Raw genomic sequence first — 16,021 nt, 5'->3', positions numbered from 1 at the left:
ATATCTTAGGGTGCAACCCATTAGGTTCAGGAGACTTGCCTTTAGCCCCATTACTTACCTTTTCCTCTAGTAATAGTTATTGTATTTATATCCTTCCCTTCCATTTTTGCCCTTTGATTTAGTATTTTTGCAATGTTACTACTGTCTTCCACCATAAACACTGACTCAAAGTATTTATTTAACTCCTGTTTGCACTGAGTGCTGAATTTGGTGCTTTTTGAGTGCGATAGTGAGAGTTTGGTGACCGAGGGAGTGCTGAATTTGGTGCTTTTTGAGTGCGATAGTGAGAGTTTGGTGACCGAGGGAGTTAGGTGAGGAGGGAGTAAGGTGCTCCTTTCATTTTGTTTCCGACATTTCCGCAAAGAGTGCAAAGAGAGCCAGGAGTTTACAGGAAGTGTAGCTGACTGGGAGCAGAGTCGAAGGGCGGAGATCTAGTTAGTCCACACAGCAGCTATATTCTTTAAGGTAAGAGGGGATGGAGGCTAGGCCAGTTACATGCTCCTCCTGTAGGATGTGGGTGGTGAGGGATACCACTGGTGTCCCCGCTGACTATACCTGCGGGAAGTGCACCCAACTTCAGCTCCTCAAAGACCGTGTTAGGGAACTGGAGCTGAAGCTGGATGAACTTCGGATCATCCGGGAGGCAGAGGGGGTGATTGAGAAGAGTTACAGGGAGGTAACCACACCCAAGGTACAGGACAAGAATAGCTGGGTTACAGTCAGGGGGAAAAAAACAAACAGGCAGACAGTGCAGGGATCCCTCGTGGCCGTGCCCCTTCAAAACAAGTATACCGTTTTGGATGCTGTTGGGGGGGGTGACCTACCGGGGGAAGGCCCTAGCGGTCAGGTCTCTGGCACGGAGTCTGGCTCTGGGGCTCAGAAGGGAAGGGGGGAGAATAGAAAAGCAATAGTTGTAGGAGATTCAATGGTTAGGGGAATAGATAGGAGATTCTGTGGTCGCGAGCGAGACTCCCGGAAGGTATGTTGCCTCCCGGGTGCCAGGGTCAGGGATGTCTTGGATCGTGTCTTCAGGATCCTTAAGGGGGAGGGTGAGCAGCCAGAAGTCGTGGTGCACATTGGTACCAACGACATAGGTAGGAAAAGGGGTGTGGAGGTAATAAACAAGTTTAGGGAGTTAGGCTGGAAGTTGAAAGCCAGGACAGACAGAGTTGTCATCTCTGGTTTGTTGCCGGTGCCACGTGATAGCGAGGCTAGGAATAGGGAGAGAGTGCAGTTGAACACGTGGCTGCAGGAATGGTGTAGGAGGGAGGGCTTCAGGTATTTGGATAATTGGAGCGCATTCTGGGGAAGGTGGGACCTGTACAAGCAGGACGGGTTGCATCTGAACCAGAGGGGCACCAATATCCTGGGAGGGAGGTTTGCTAGTACTCTTCGGGAGGGTTTAAACTAATTTGGCAGGGGAATGGCAACCGGATTTGTAGTCCAGCAACTAAGGTAGCCGATATTCAGGACGCCAAAGCATGTAATGAGGCAGTGGGGAAGGGAACACTGACAAAGGAGAGTATTTGCAGGCACGGAGATGGGTTGAAGTGTGTATACTTCAACGCAAGAAGCATCAGGAATAAGGTGGGTGAACTTAAGGCATGGATCGGTACTTGGGACTACGATGTGGTGGCCATCACGGAAACTTGGATAGAAGAGGGGCAGAAATGGTTGTTGGAGGTCCCTGGTTATAGATGTTTCAATAAGATTAGGGAGGGTGGTAAAAGAGGTGGGGGGGTGGCATTATTAATTAGAGATAGTATAACAGCTGCAGAAAGACAGTTCGAGGAGTATCACCCTATTGAGGTAGTATGGGTTGAAGTCAGAAATAGGAAAGGAGCAGTCACCTTGTTAGGAGTTTTCTATAGGCCCCCCAATAGTAACAGAGATGTGGAGGAACAGATTGGGAAACAGATTTTGGAAAGGTGCAGAAGTCATAGGGTAGTAGTCATGGGCGACTTTAACTTCCCAAATATTGAGTGGAAACTCTTTAGATCAAATAGTTTGGATGGGGTGGTGTTTGTGCAGTGTGTCCAGGAAGCTTTTCTAACACAGTATGTAGATTGTCCGACCAGAGGAGGGGCAATATTGGATTTAGTACTGGGTAATGAACCAGGGCAAGTGATAGATTTGTTAGTGGGGGAGCATTTTGGAGATAGTGACCACAATTCTGTGACTTTCACTTTAGTAATGGAGAGGGATAGGTACGTGCAACAGGGCAAGGTTTACAATTGGGGGAAGGGTAAATACGATGTTGTCAGACAAGAATTGAAGTGCATAAGTTGGGAACATAGGCTGGCAGGGAAGGACACAAGTGAAATGTGGAACTTGTTCAAGGAACAGGTGCTACGTGTCCTTGATATGTATGTCCCTGTCAGGCAGGGAAGAGATGGTCGAGTGAGGGAACCATGGTTGACAAGAGAGGTTGAATGTCTTGTTAAGAGGAAAAAGGTGACTTATGTAAGGCTGAGGAAACAAGGTTCAGACAGGGCATTGGAGGGATACAAGATAGCCAGGAGGGAAATGAAAAAAGGGATTAGGAGAGCTAAGAGAGGGCATGAACAATCTTTGGCGGGTAGGATCAAGGAAAACCCCAAGGCCTTTTACACATATGTGAGAAATATGAGAATGACTAGAACGAGGGTAGGTCCGATCAAGGACAGTAGCGGGAGATTGTGTATTGAGTCTGAAGAGATAGGAGAGGTCTTGAATGAGTATTTTTCTTCTGTATTTACAAATGAGAGGGGCGATATTGTTGGAGAGGACAGTGTGAAACAGATTGGTAAGCTCGAGGAAATACTTGTCAGGAAAGAAGATGTGTTGGGCATTTTGAAAAACTTGAGGATAGACAAGTCCCCCGGGCCTGACGGGATATATCCAAGGATTCTATGGGAAGCAAGAGATGAAATTGCAGAGCCGTTGGCAATGATCTTTTCGTCCTCACTGTCAACAGGGGTGGTACCAGGGGATTGGAGAGTGGCGAATGTCGCGCCCCTGTTCAAAAAAGGAACTAGGGATAACCCTGGGAATTACAGGCCAGTTAGTCTTACTTCGGTGGTAGGCAAAGTAATGGAAAGGGTACTGAAGGATAGGATTTCTGAGCATCTGGAAAGACACTGCTTGATTAGGGCTAGTCAGCACGGATTTGTGAGGGGTAGGTCTTGCCTTACAAATCTTATTGAATTCTTTGAGGAGGTGACCAAGCATGTGGATGAAGGTAAAGCAGTGGATGTAGTGTACATGGATTTTAGTAAGGCATTTGATAAAGTTCCCCATGGTAGGCTTATGCAGAAAGTATGGAGGCATGGGATAGTGGGAAATTTGGCCAGTTGGATAACGAACTGGCTAACCGATAGAAGTCAGAGAGTGGTGGTGGATGGCAAATATTCAGCCTGGATCCCAGTTACTAGTGGCGTACCGCAGGGATCAGTTCTGGGTCCTCTGCGGTTTGTGATTTTCATTAATGACTTGGATGAGGGAGTTGAAGGGTGGGTCAGTAAATTTGCAGACGATACGAAGATTGGTGGAGTTGTGGATAGTAAGGAGGGCTGTTGTCGGCCGCAGAGACATAGATAGGATGCAGAGCTGGGCTGAGAAGTGGCAGATGGAGTTTAACCCTGAAAAGTGTGAGGTTGTCCATTTTGGAAGGACAAATATGAATACGGAATATAGGGTTAACGGTAGAGTTCTTGGCAATGTGGAGGAGCAGAGAGATCTTGGGGTCTATGTTCATACATCTTTGAAAGTTGCCACTCAAGTGGATAGAGCTGTGAAGAAGGCCTATGGTGTGCTCGCGTTCATTAACAGAGGGATTGAATTTAAGAGCCGTGAGGTGATGATGCAGCTGTACAAAACTTTGGTAAGGCCACATTTGGAGTACTGTGTACAGTTCTGGTCGCCTCATTTTAGGAAGGATGTGGAAGCTCTGGAAAAGGTGCAAAGAAGATTTACCAGGATGTTGCCTGGAATGGAGAGTAGGTCTTACGAGAAAAGGTTGAGGGTGCTAGGCCTTTTCTCATTAGAGCGGAGAAGGATGAGGGGCGACTTGATAGGTTTATAAGATGATCAGGGGAATAGATAGAGTAGACAGTCAGAGACTTTTTCCCCGGGTGGAACACACCATTACAAGGGGACATAAATTTAAGGTGAAAGGTGGAAGATATAGGAGGGATATCAGAGGTAGGTTCTTTACCCAGAGAGTAGTGGGGGCATGGAATGCACTGCCTGTGGAAGTAGTTGAGTCGGAAACATTAGGGACCTTCAAGCAGCTATTGGATAGGTACATGGATGACGGTAAAATGATATAGTGTAGATTTATTTGTTCTTAAGGGCAGCACGGTAGCATTGTGGATAGCGCAATTGCTTCACAGCTCCATGGTCCCAGGTTCGATTCCGGCTTGGGTCATTGTCTGTGCGGAGTCTGCACGTCCTCCCCGTGTCTGCGTGGGTTTCCTCCGGGTGCTCCGGTTTCCTCCCACAGTCCAAAGATGTGCGGGTTAGGTGAATTGGCCAATGATAAATTGCCCTTAATGTCCAAATTGCCCTTGGTGTTGGGTGGAGGTGTTGAGTTTGGGTCTGGTGCTCTTTCCAAGAGCCGGTGCAGACTCAAAGGGCCGAATGGCCTCCTTCTGCACTGTAAATTCAATGATAATCTATGATTAATCTAGGACAAAGGTTCGGCACAACATCGTGGGCCGAAGGGCCTGTTCTGTGCTGTATGTTCTATGTTCCTCTGCAATTACCTGGTTCCCATTATTTCCCTCCTCTCATTCTCTAAGGGCCGATATGTTCACTTTGGCCTCTCTCTTCCATTTTATATGTACAAAGAAATACTTACCGTCCGTTTTATATTACTTGCTAGTTTATCCACAGTTTACCTTCTCCCTCTTTGTTTGGTCATCTTTTGTTGGTTTTAAAAACTTTTCAATCCTCTTTGCCATATTGTATGTCTTTTCTTTAATTTTAATACTATCCTTCACTTCATTGGTTAACCATGGTTGAATTCTAGAATCCTTCTTCCTCAATAGGATGTGGAGGCTTTAGAAAGGGTGCAGAAGAGATTTACCAGAATGTTGCCTGGTATAGAGGGCATTAGCTATGAGGAGCGGTTGAATAAACTTGGTTTGGTCTCACTGGAACGAAGGAGGTTGAGGGGCGACCTAAAATTATGAGGGGCATAGACAGAGTGGATAGTCAGAGGCTTTTCCCCAGGGTAGAGGGGTCAATTATAGGGGGCATAGGTTTAAGGTGAGAGGGGCAAGGTTTAGAGTTGATGTATGAGGCAAGTTTTTTTACACAGAGGGTAGTGGGTGCCTGGAACTCGCTACCGGAGGAGGTGGTGGAAGCAGGGACGATAGTGACATTTAAGGGGCATCTTGACAAATACATGAATAGGATGGGTATAGAGGGATACGGACCCAGGAAGTGTAGAAGATTGTAGTTTAGTCGGGCAACATGGTCGGCACGGGCTTGGAGGGCCTGTTCCTGTGCTGTACATTTCTTTGTAATAGGATATATCTTTGAAGTGGGAGTCATGAACTATCATGAACATGCTGATCAACCATCTTTTCTGCTAAACGGGCAGCACAGTAGCATGGTGGTTAGCACAATTGCTTCACAGCTCCAGGGTCCCAGGTTCAATTCCGGCTTGGGTCACTGTCTGTGTGGAGTCTGCACATCCTCCCTGTGTGTGCGTGGGTTTCCTCCGGTTTCCTCCCACAGTCCAAAGATGTGCAGGTTAGGTGCATTGGCCATGATAAATTGCCCTTAGTGTCCAAAATTGCCCTTAGTGTTGGGTGGGGTTACTGGATTATGGGGATAGGGTGGAGGTGTTGACCTTGGGTAGGGTGCTCTTTCCAAGAGCCGGTGCACTCGATGGGCCGAATGGCCTCCTTCTGCACTGTAAATTCTATGATAAACTCCATTCCGAGTCCACTCTACCCCCATTCCTTTGTAATTACCCCCATTTAAGTTTAGTTTCTGACTCAAGTTTCTCACTCAAACTGAACGCTAAATTCGATCATGTTATGGTCAGTATCCCAGGGGATCATTTACTCAGATTCTTCATGAAACTGCCTCATTACACATTGCCAGATCCAAAATAGCTTGATCAGTTTTTCTTTTCATTCATGGGGCATGGGCATCGCAGGCTGTGCCAGCATTTATTGCCCATCCATAATTGCCCTGGAGGGGGCAGTTAGGAGTCAACCACACGGCTGTGGGTCTGGAGTCACATGTAGGCCAGACCGGGTAAGGACGGCAGATTTCCTTCCCTAAAGGACATTAGTGAACCAGATGGGTTTTTACAACAATCGACAATCATTGGACTTTTAATTCCAGATTTTTATTCAATTCAAATCTCACCATCGGCAGTGGTGGGATTCGAACCTGGGTCCCCAGAGCATTACTCTGGGTCTCTGGATTAATAGTCCAGAGACAATACCACCGCTTACCTACAACATATAATTCTAGGAAACTGTTCTGAATACACTATGAATTCTTCCTCGCGGCTACCTATGCCAATGTCATTTTCCCAACATACATGAGTCACCCATGACTAACATACTGTCCTTGTTACCTCCTGATTTATTCTCCATCACTTCACAGGAGCCTTATCAAAACAAAATCGGATACTCGTCACATCAGGAGATATCAGATCAGCTGACAAAAAGCTGATTCAAAGACTAAAGTTTTACCGAGCTTAAGGAGGTGAAGGAGAACCAGTGAAGCAGAAATGTTCGTGGAGTTAGGTCTACAAAATTATGAGGGGCAGACAGGGTAGTCAGAGACTTTTTCCCAGGGTAGAGGGGTCAATTACTAGGGGGCACAGGTTTAAGGTGCGAGGGGCAAGGTTTAGAAATGTACGAGGCACATTTATTAGAGGGCAGTGGGTGCCTGGAACTCGCTGCCGGAGGTGGTGGAAGCAGGGACGATAGTGAAGTTTAGACAAATACATGAATAGGATGGGAATAGGATACAGACCCCGGAAGTGTAGAAGATTTTAGTTTAGACGGGCAGCATGGTTGGAGAGCCGAAGGGCCTGTTCCTGTGCTGTACCTTTCTTTGTTCTTTGAGTTAATTCCAGCGTTTAGGGCAAGTTGCAACCTACCAGTCCGGATTCACATGGAGCTCTTTAACATCTCATTCGTGGCTACCAACCTTTAGTTTTCAGTTGGATCACAAAACATGAAAAAAAATTAAGATTAGTGCTGTTATTGAGATAAAAGGTTATTATGCTGCACTTTAGTTTCAAGTAATCATTTTAACAAGAAACATCATTGTGCTTAAAATAAATGCAATCGGGGCCGAGGACCCGGGTCAGTGTGTGTGGAGTTTGCATTCTCCCCGTGTCTCACCCCCACAACCCAATGTGCAGTGTAGGTGGATTGGCCACACTAAATTGCCCCTTAAAAATGTATAAAAATAAATGCAATCGAATGAGGTACCGGTTTTATGGTTGCGATTGTTCCTAACATAGTTCAAGATGATAAATTATTCTAAATGTGCTATTGGGAATTATTTCTTAAACACTAGAATCAATAGCCGAAATGTCTTATTTTACCCCATCTTAAATCAGTTTGTTTATAAAGATGTCTTTACTTACAAAATTATAGCAAAATGTCAAAAGGGATAATTCAGTTAGGTTCATTTTATTTTGACTTTACTTCTATTGATATATTTGAATTGTAACCTACAATGGACACTTGGCAATTTGCCAAGAATTTGGTTTAGCAATGCCAAATTTTCTTTCCCCAGTAACTTTTGTTGTGGGCAGTTCTTTAAATAAAATGGCAGAGTTTAAAAAAAAACATTATTAATCTGCTAGGAATTAGCAGCTGAAGGTGTGACCCACAAAGATGTAGTAAACAAAAACTGGGGTTGCAGAAGGGAGCAGAAAGCAGAGGCTTGACAGCTGCAGTGTTTGAGGGTCGAGATGGAAAGGAGCGGTGGGATGATAGTTTTAAAAACACATTGCTGTTAGACAAGTTGTAAAGGCAGCACAGGGGTGCTGTGCGAACAGGACTTGGTCAGAGTTTGGATGTAGGCAGCAATTTTGTTAAGCAGTTCGAGGATAGTAACTTGTGTGTCTACATTAATGGGATTTTGCCACTATTTGCAATGCATGGTAAACACAACTACACAAGCTATCAGGCAGCTAAGTGTGAACAGCTTCCAAAATTGCCCTCATCAGGTTTTGGCAGTGACCTATGCACCAGCTAGAAAATGGATTTTTGGGGAGTTTCAATTTCCCAAAATTAAAATGCACTTTTCTGCGTGGACAGTGTAATTGGTTGGAACTGTACCAGCATGAACTGGTGAAAATCAGTGCCCAGATCATCAGAGATATGAAGTTCAGGAAACATTAGTTCATATATTTCATAAAGGTGTGGTAGATGGTAATTTTAGAGAAAAGCTAAATAGTGGGTGTTAAATGTTAGGTTTGGGATATTATGTCTTGCCACCATAGCTGTATTAGTACCAATAGATATTTAATGATTGGGATTCAAATGTAGTAATAAAGGCTGACACATGCCAGTCTTTAGAAATAGCACATCACAACAAAAGAGCAACAATGCAATGTTATAATAGTCACAAATGCAGCGCACGATCTAATTCATTGGGTGACAAAGATGATATGCCTGGAGTGGGCATCATCCACACTTTTGCAGTCTTCAGCTCAAAACAGTTCTGCACCGGAACTTACCAGAGTGCGAGCTGCTGGCACCGCAGAACGACTGAACAGTGAAGCAAACCAGGACTCACTCAATTTGTTGGGGTCACATGTTGTTATTCAGCTAGATGGGAGTTATCTGACATAGACTCTACATCCTCTGGCATACAAATCCCCCCCCCCCCCCCCCCCCCCCCCCCCCCCCCGATCCTGTGACTATGGTGCAAAATCAGAAAGGGTCTGCTAAGGATGAACCAATCGACTATTAAGTTCTGGATTTTTACCCAATCTATATCTCTATCCTCTCTACTTCCTGACCCAATTGACGTTAACAGCTTGCAACATGGAAGACAAATGATCCTGCAAAAAGAAATGGTCCCACATTCTCAATTTATACACCATTACATCAATGTTAAAATTCCATAACTTTGCTTGAAACGGGAATGTTGAGAAACTGGTTAAACGCTACCTTTGGCAGCCTAAATGAAAAGTAAACATTTCCAACCTGGCATGCTAATCCACTCAATAACCCAGGCAACAAAGTCACAAAGACCAGTTTAAAATTTTGTTATGAAGTTTATTTTTTCTGTTTACACAATAAACATTTATGCTTTCTTGTTGGCTTCCTTCTTCAGCTTTGACAACTCGTGCTTGATGATTTTGTTTCTCTGAGGAGAGGGAAGAAGAAGTCAAGTTACTGCAATCCATGCTGATTTATTTAACCATGACACACTCACTTTGTCAGGGTCACATATTGCTGTTCAGCCAGATGGAAGCTGCCTGACAGCGTCTGAATGGACTCTAATTTCTTTGGCATACATATCCCCCCTTTGTGACTACGGTACAAAATCAGAAAGGGTCTACTAAGTATGCGCATCATTAAAAGCATTAACAAATTGAATTTACCATTTTGCCTTCCACAAGCCTATAAATGCCATTTTAGAAAGGCCAGTTTCTGAACAAGCGCTGAATTTCCTCAGTTTGACAATTATGCAGATTGATAACGTAGGAATTAGGAGCAGAAGGCGGCAATTCAGCCCTTCGAGCCCTGCTCTGCCACTCAATCTGATCATGACTGATCTCTTCCCGATCTAAAATCCATTCCCCACATGTTGCCCATATCCCTTTAACCCGTTTTAAAATCAGAAATATACCTATTTCCTTCTTAAAACTGTTTAATGACTCAGATTCCACCGCATTATGGGGCAGCAAGTTCCACAAATACACCACCCATTCAGTTCCTTTATCCTGTTCTATCATTCAATGAGATCATGGCTGATCTATATCCTAACTCCATATACCTGCTTTTGCCCCATATCCCTTAATAACAAATGTCTGTGCCATTCTCAGGTTTAAAGCAAACAATTAATCCACCATTTCTATCTGCAGAGGACAGTTCCAAACTTTACCACCTTTTGCATGCATAAGCTTTCTCCAGTTTCAACCCCAAAAGCCATAGCTCTAATTTTTAGAACGTGCCCCCTAATCCCAGGCTCCACAACCAGGAGATTGTTTCTACATGTACCCAAAAGCTTTGGTTAAGTCACTCTCTAATCAATTTAAATTTGAGGGAATACACCCTGGCGCCTAGAATTTCCCTTAACAATTGAACCCTCAGGACTCCAGATTATTACCTCACATGGTAACATTAAATACAATTAACTGATTACCAGACATTAGTTCATAAAACAGTGATTTGTCCTGGTGAAGCAAATACCTCAGCTGAAGTTAATAATTTGCACCTTAAATGGAACGATCATTAGCCCGAGTTTAGAAAAACGGGAAGCATTGAAATATTCGGGATTCTGAACGGCCAGGGTAGGTGCTAAGAGATTATTTCCGCTGGCCAGTGTCGAAAACACAGGAGGCAGTCTCAGGGTAAAGGGACAGTCATTTAGACCGGAGGAGAAATTTCTCCACTCAAGAGTTGTGAATCTTTGGAATTCTCTACCCCAGAGAGTTGCGGATGCTCCATTATTGAATACATTTAAGGTCAACAGATAAGAGTTCTGGCCTCTCAGTGAATCCAGGGATTTGGGTAGAGGCCTGGAAGATGGAGTTGAAACCCCAGGTCATAATCACACGGTAGCACAATAGTTAGCACTGTTGCTTTACAGCGGCAGGGACCAGAGTTCGATTCCCAGCTTGGGTCACTGTCTGTGCGGAGTCTGCACGTTCTCCCCGGGTCTGCGTGGGTTTCCTCCGGTTCCCTCCCACAAATCCCAAAGGACGTGCTGTTAGGTGAATTGGGCATTCTGAATTCTCCCTCGGTGTACCCGAACAGGCGCTCGAGTGTGGCGACTAGGGGATTTTCACAGTAACTTCATTGCTGTGTTAATGGGTCATTTGGTCCACTCCTGCTTCTAGTTTATGTTCCTGTGCTAAACAATTTAAATAAAGCAGTTATGAAATAACTTATCACCACATACCCAACACACTTAACCCAGCCGGCCAAAATCAGAAGTACCGCTGTAAAACAAGCTAAATGATAGAACAAATTTAAACGCTAAGGTGCAAAAACTTACGTGAAATACCAGACAACGATCTAAACAGTTACTTGTGAAAGTGAACTCACCATTTTCTTGGCCCTCATGACCTTGTAGCGATCAAAGTCTGTCATTTTGGCTCTCTGAGGGGAGGCGAGAGAGAAATAGGTAAATTATATCGAGCACGCTTTTTGGGAGAAGACGTTTTAATTAGACAAGACACTGACACAATGTGAGGATGTAAATCTACAGCGTTTTAAATTCCAATTTGCAGTTAAACAACAGGACTGGACACAAAATTGTCCCACACAAACACTTTAGCCATGGGGAAGTGTTGATAAAGCACCAACCTTTGCACGGGCTTCAATTTTCTTTGCCCAGTGAGTGGCTTCCCATTTCTCATTGATTTTCTCCTTTTCCCAAGCAGCTTTCACAGACTTGTGGCGGACACTAAGAGAAAATTATAAAACAAACTTGTTTGTTGAGTAATCTAGTTATTCAATGTGTGCAATTTTGCTCAATGATTTGTTGACTTCAAAAGTCTTTTCTTAATATATGGTGCATTGTTAAATGCTTGTGTGTGCCCCCCCGCCAAACACTACATAAATTCAGAGGAGTTTCTGTGATGAGATTGCAGGTGATCACTAGGAACCGTCTGAAACAGTAAGAATTCAAAGTAAACGGAACACCAATATTCCTTAGCTGGGAAAATGACCCAAGTTCTATCTCTTTTCAAATTAAAACACCTTTGTTGGTTGGCTGTCCAACAAAGCCAATATTCTTAGAGGACAGACAGGAGACAGATGGGTGCAGATTAATTGTTGCAACCACGTGAAATCGCAATGAATAATGGCACATTCAATAAAAAAAATGTTGATAGCTATGAATGGAGAGAGAAACCTAGGAGTTTATATGCATAATTCCCTTGAAGTACAAGGCCAGGAAGACGTCAAAGAATTTACAGTACAGAAGGAGGGCATTCGGCCCATCGAGTCTGCACCGGCCATTGGAAAGAGCACCATACTTAAGCCCACATCTCCATCCCATCTCCGCAATCCCACCCAATCCTTTTTGGACAAAGGGCAATTTTAGCATGGCCAATCTCCAACTTGCACATCTTTGGACTGTGGGAAGAAACCGGAGCACCCCCCTTTCTTTTTTAAGATGACCTGAAGAAATTGTTGGAATTCACACATGAACACAAAGTCTCGAAATGGAGATGAGCCAATATATCCTGGTAACCCTCACCAAACTGTGCTATAAATAAATGGCTAGCAGCCAAGCAATTTGTCCCTCAGCGCCAGGAAAACATGCGTTCAAACCCATATTCCGCCACACTGCAGTGCAAGTTACAATTGGGCCAACTGAATTGTTTCGGCCCATTTTGGACTCAAACCTGATCCTCAAGATCATTTTTTTTAAAAATGATGAATTGGCCTATTGTCGAGAAACCAGGTTTGAATCCAGCCCAAGCTTCTGAAGAGACTTAAATGCACAATATTGAGTTCAGCTTCGGATTAAATTATATTCATTTGAACGAAAATAATGTTTTAATTCTAAATACGTAAATTTAACTGAACAAATCTAGGTCTCACCTGTGGGGTATTTTAATCTTGAAATCAGTGAGCTGCATACATTTAAATGGCATTGCTTGTCTCCGCACGCCACTGCAAGGGCCATCCACCAATGCCTAGGAGAGATTCAAAGAGGTAGCTTGACTTAACACAGTTCATGGTGCAGTCTAGTCCATGGTCTGAGGGGGCGAGAGTTTGACAGGTGTGAAGGTAATGTCCGTGAAGGGGGGGGGGGGGGGGGGGGGGAAGAGGCCAGTGCCCACGCGGTGGGTCCGTGAAGGGAGTGTTTTCATGAGCAGCGTCTGTGAAAATGGATGTTTCCATGTGAGGGGAGTATCTATGAGAGGGTTAGTGTTTGCGTGTGAGAGGGTTTATGTGAATGAGAGGGACGAGTGAGTGTGTGAATTTCAGAGACACAGCTAAGTGAATGAGAGATGCGAGTGTGAGGGAAAGGGTGGGTTCAATACTTAGAATCAGCTTTCCAGCATCATTCCTCCCACTAGAAATAATAAAGGGTACATCTTATAGTCTTTTAATCAGAGAATCTTTTAATTACCAGGTGAATATGTGCACAGATATAGCTAGAAAAGACTTATTTACACCTGGATCGAGATCAAATTGAGGTATACAAGATGATTAACGGTATGGATAAAGTAGATGTGGAGTGGATGCTTCCTCTTGTGGGACATTCTAGAACGAGGGGTCATAGTCTCAGGATAAGAGGCAGCAAATTTAAAACGTAGTTGAGGAGAAACTCAAAGGGTTGTGAATCTGTGGAATTCGCTACCCAAGTCGGTGGATGCTGGGACAATGACTAATTTAAGGAGGAGTTACAGATTTTTAATTGGCAATGGGTTGAAGGGTTCTGGAGAAGGGGCAACGACAGTGGAGTTAAGGCCAAGATGAGATCAGCCTTGATCGAATGGCAAATATCTCATGAACGTATGCTTTTGCGGCAAAACGGTCATCGATATTATGAGAATGTTTGGGGTTTCTCAATACTTTTGAGAGGTCACTAGGGATTCAGAGGCTTGAAATGTTTGGGAAACCCTGATATAAAGTAAAATCAATTTAATTTGAAGTATCATTTTCCCATTAATTCATACACAATTGGTGTTGATTCTGGTTCGTGTTAAAGTAAAAGTTACAAAAAGAGGAATTGACATCAATTTGTTGTTGGGGCTCATTTCATTAAGTTTCCCCCCTCATCGGGATCATAACAGCCTCTGCCTGCTGCACTAAAGGTGCCGGGCTTCATTTTAGTATTCAGATCTCTTTGGATGGGCTTCTATTCGGAACCTCTGGTTCTAGAGCACAGCATCTCAAACAGAGGTCCATCCAGGGTGGGCCCCAAGGATGGTTGACAACCTAGAGCACGATAGTCATGAACAGGTTAGCAAGCAGCAGCCGCCAGAGGGAAGCTCTGCCTCCCCACATAATTCGTCTCTCACTGAAATGTGGTTCCCCATTGCTGACTCCCCCACCCCCTCTCCCAGGCTACTATCAAATATAGAGTGTCATTAAGAAGTCAGCAAATTCACATCAGTAAGTTAGTGTAATTTTAAAAAGTTTACATCCATCACATTATGAGCACTGTACAGTAGTCAGGTGTGGGGGCTGATGGGAGTGATTATTAATCCATTTAAAAAGACATTCTTCAACCAGGGAACGTTTGCGAATTGCTGAATCAGAAAGGGGGACACAGGACCAGCTGACAGGTTTAACACAGAGCAGACAGAGTGCAGGCCTGTTACAGCCGATGAGGCCCGGGCGGCAATGTGCCGCTGACTTGGGGGGGGGGGGGGGGCTGCTGCTGTGTGATTGGGGGGGGGGGGGCTGCTGTGTGACTGGGGGAGGTGGGGGCTGCTGTGTGACTGGGGGAGGGGGGGGGCTGCTGTGTGACTGGGGGAGGGGGGGGCTGCTGTGTGACTGGGGGGCTGCTGTGTGACTGGGGGGGGGGGCTGCTGTGTGACTGGGGGGGGGGGGGCTGCTGTGTGACTGGGGGGGGGGGGCTGCTGTGTGACTGGGGGGGGGGGCTGCTGTGTGACTGGGGGGGGGCTGCTGTGTGACTGGGGGGGGGCTGCTGTGTGACTGGGGGGGGGCTGCTGTGTGACTGGGGGGGGCTGCTGTGTGACTGGGGGGGGGGCTGCTGTGTGACTGGGGGGGGCTGCTGTGTGACTGGGGGGGGCTGCTGTGTGACGGGGGGGGGCTGCTGTGTGACTGGGGGGGGGCTGCTGTGTGACTGGGGGGGGGCTGCTGTGTGACTGGGGGGGGGCTGCTGTGTGACTGGGGGGGGGCTGCTGTGTGACTGGGGGGGGGGGGGGCTGCTGTGTGACTGGGGGGGGGGCTGCTGTGTGACTGGGGGGGGCTGCTGTGTGACTGGGGGGGGGCTGCTGTGTGACGGGGGGAGGGGGGGCTGCTGTGTGACGGGGGGAGGGGGGGCTGCTGTGTGACGGGGGGGTCAGTGTGAGCTCCTACCCGGTTCTGGTCAATCACATCCACGATCGCCACCAGCTTGCCCGCGTGGTGGCCAAAGGCGATGTAGGCCACGCGGCCGATCTCCACGTATCGTTTGTAGACCTGGAAACAGAGGAGAGAATGAGCGGGGCACCGAGAGAGGGAGGGCGGGGAGGGGGAGCACCCGGGCCCTCACCCCAGCCCGGGGCCCTATCCCCGAGGCCTGGAGCCGGCGGCGGGGACACGCGGTCACCGGGAGCGGCTGTTATCCCTCATTAGGCCCGGGCTGTGGGCAGCCGCGCATTATATTAATGTTAGGCGGTGGGCAGCGCAGTGCCCGGGGGCGGGCCGCCCTCCCGGAGCTCCGAACGTGTCGCGTTTTCACCGGCGGCCCCGCACTCACCATGGCGGCCGGGAGAGAGAGAGAGAGAGAGAGAGAAAGGAGGGGGGCAGCTTCCGGTTCCGGTCTTACACAGGGGCGGTGGTGCGCATGCGCCGACCCTGCCGGGCGCCCGGTATGCGCTTGCGCAGCTCCCGCACGCACGCGCCGCTCCTGCACGCTGCCACGCCGCACGCATGCGCACCTATTTCCCGCCACCTCCGCTCCATAGCCATACTGCGCATGCCCGGCGTCAGGAGCGCACGCGGTGCGGGTGTCATGGCGGCTGTTGTGTGAGGAGAGGAAGCACCTGAAGCTCTTCACATGCGCACCGAGAAAGACAAAGAGTATAGCATGTGTAGGTTGGGCGGATTGGCCATGCTAAGTTACCCCTTTAGTGTCCATGTGCAGGTTGGGTGGGTTTATGGGGATAGGGTGGGGAGTGAGCGTG

The 16,021-nt window shown here is 46.6% G+C and overlaps 1 protein-coding gene across 4 annotated transcripts; it reads right to left on the bottom strand.

Moving 5' to 3' along the window:
* Positions 1–9,230: 9,230 nt before the first annotated feature.
* LOC140385090 (large ribosomal subunit protein eL14-like) lies at positions 9,231–15,705 on the bottom strand. 4 transcript variants are annotated; one of them, XM_072466906.1, is made up of 7 exons: positions 15,595–15,705; positions 15,213–15,314; positions 12,756–12,850; positions 11,511–11,610; positions 11,250–11,303; positions 11,104–11,155; positions 9,231–9,342 (listed from the first exon to the last, which is right to left on the bottom strand). In XM_072466906.1, the coding sequence occupies exons 1-6, from the start codon at positions 15,595–15,597 to the stop codon at positions 11,132–11,134; spliced, it is 378 nt and encodes a 125-aa protein (XP_072323007.1). In that variant the 5' UTR covers positions 15,598–15,705; the 3' UTR covers positions 9,231–9,342; positions 11,104–11,131. The 4 variants fall into 4 exon arrangements, with proteins under 4 accessions (XP_072323007.1, XP_072323006.1, XP_072323005.1 ...); XM_072466905.1 differs by lacking the exon at positions 11,104–11,155 and having other exon boundaries at positions 11,200–11,303; XM_072466904.1 differs by lacking the exon at positions 11,104–11,155.
* Between the last annotated feature and the right edge of the window lie 316 nt (positions 15,706–16,021).

This window comes from Scyliorhinus torazame, chromosome 11 (genome assembly GCF_047496885.1).
Source record: "Scyliorhinus torazame isolate Kashiwa2021f chromosome 11, sScyTor2.1, whole genome shotgun sequence".
NCBI lineage: Eukaryota > Metazoa > Chordata > Chondrichthyes > Carcharhiniformes > Scyliorhinidae > Scyliorhinus > Scyliorhinus torazame.
The sequence above is the reverse complement of the archived record's forward strand: the minus strand, read 5'-3'. Positions and strand labels throughout refer to the sequence as shown.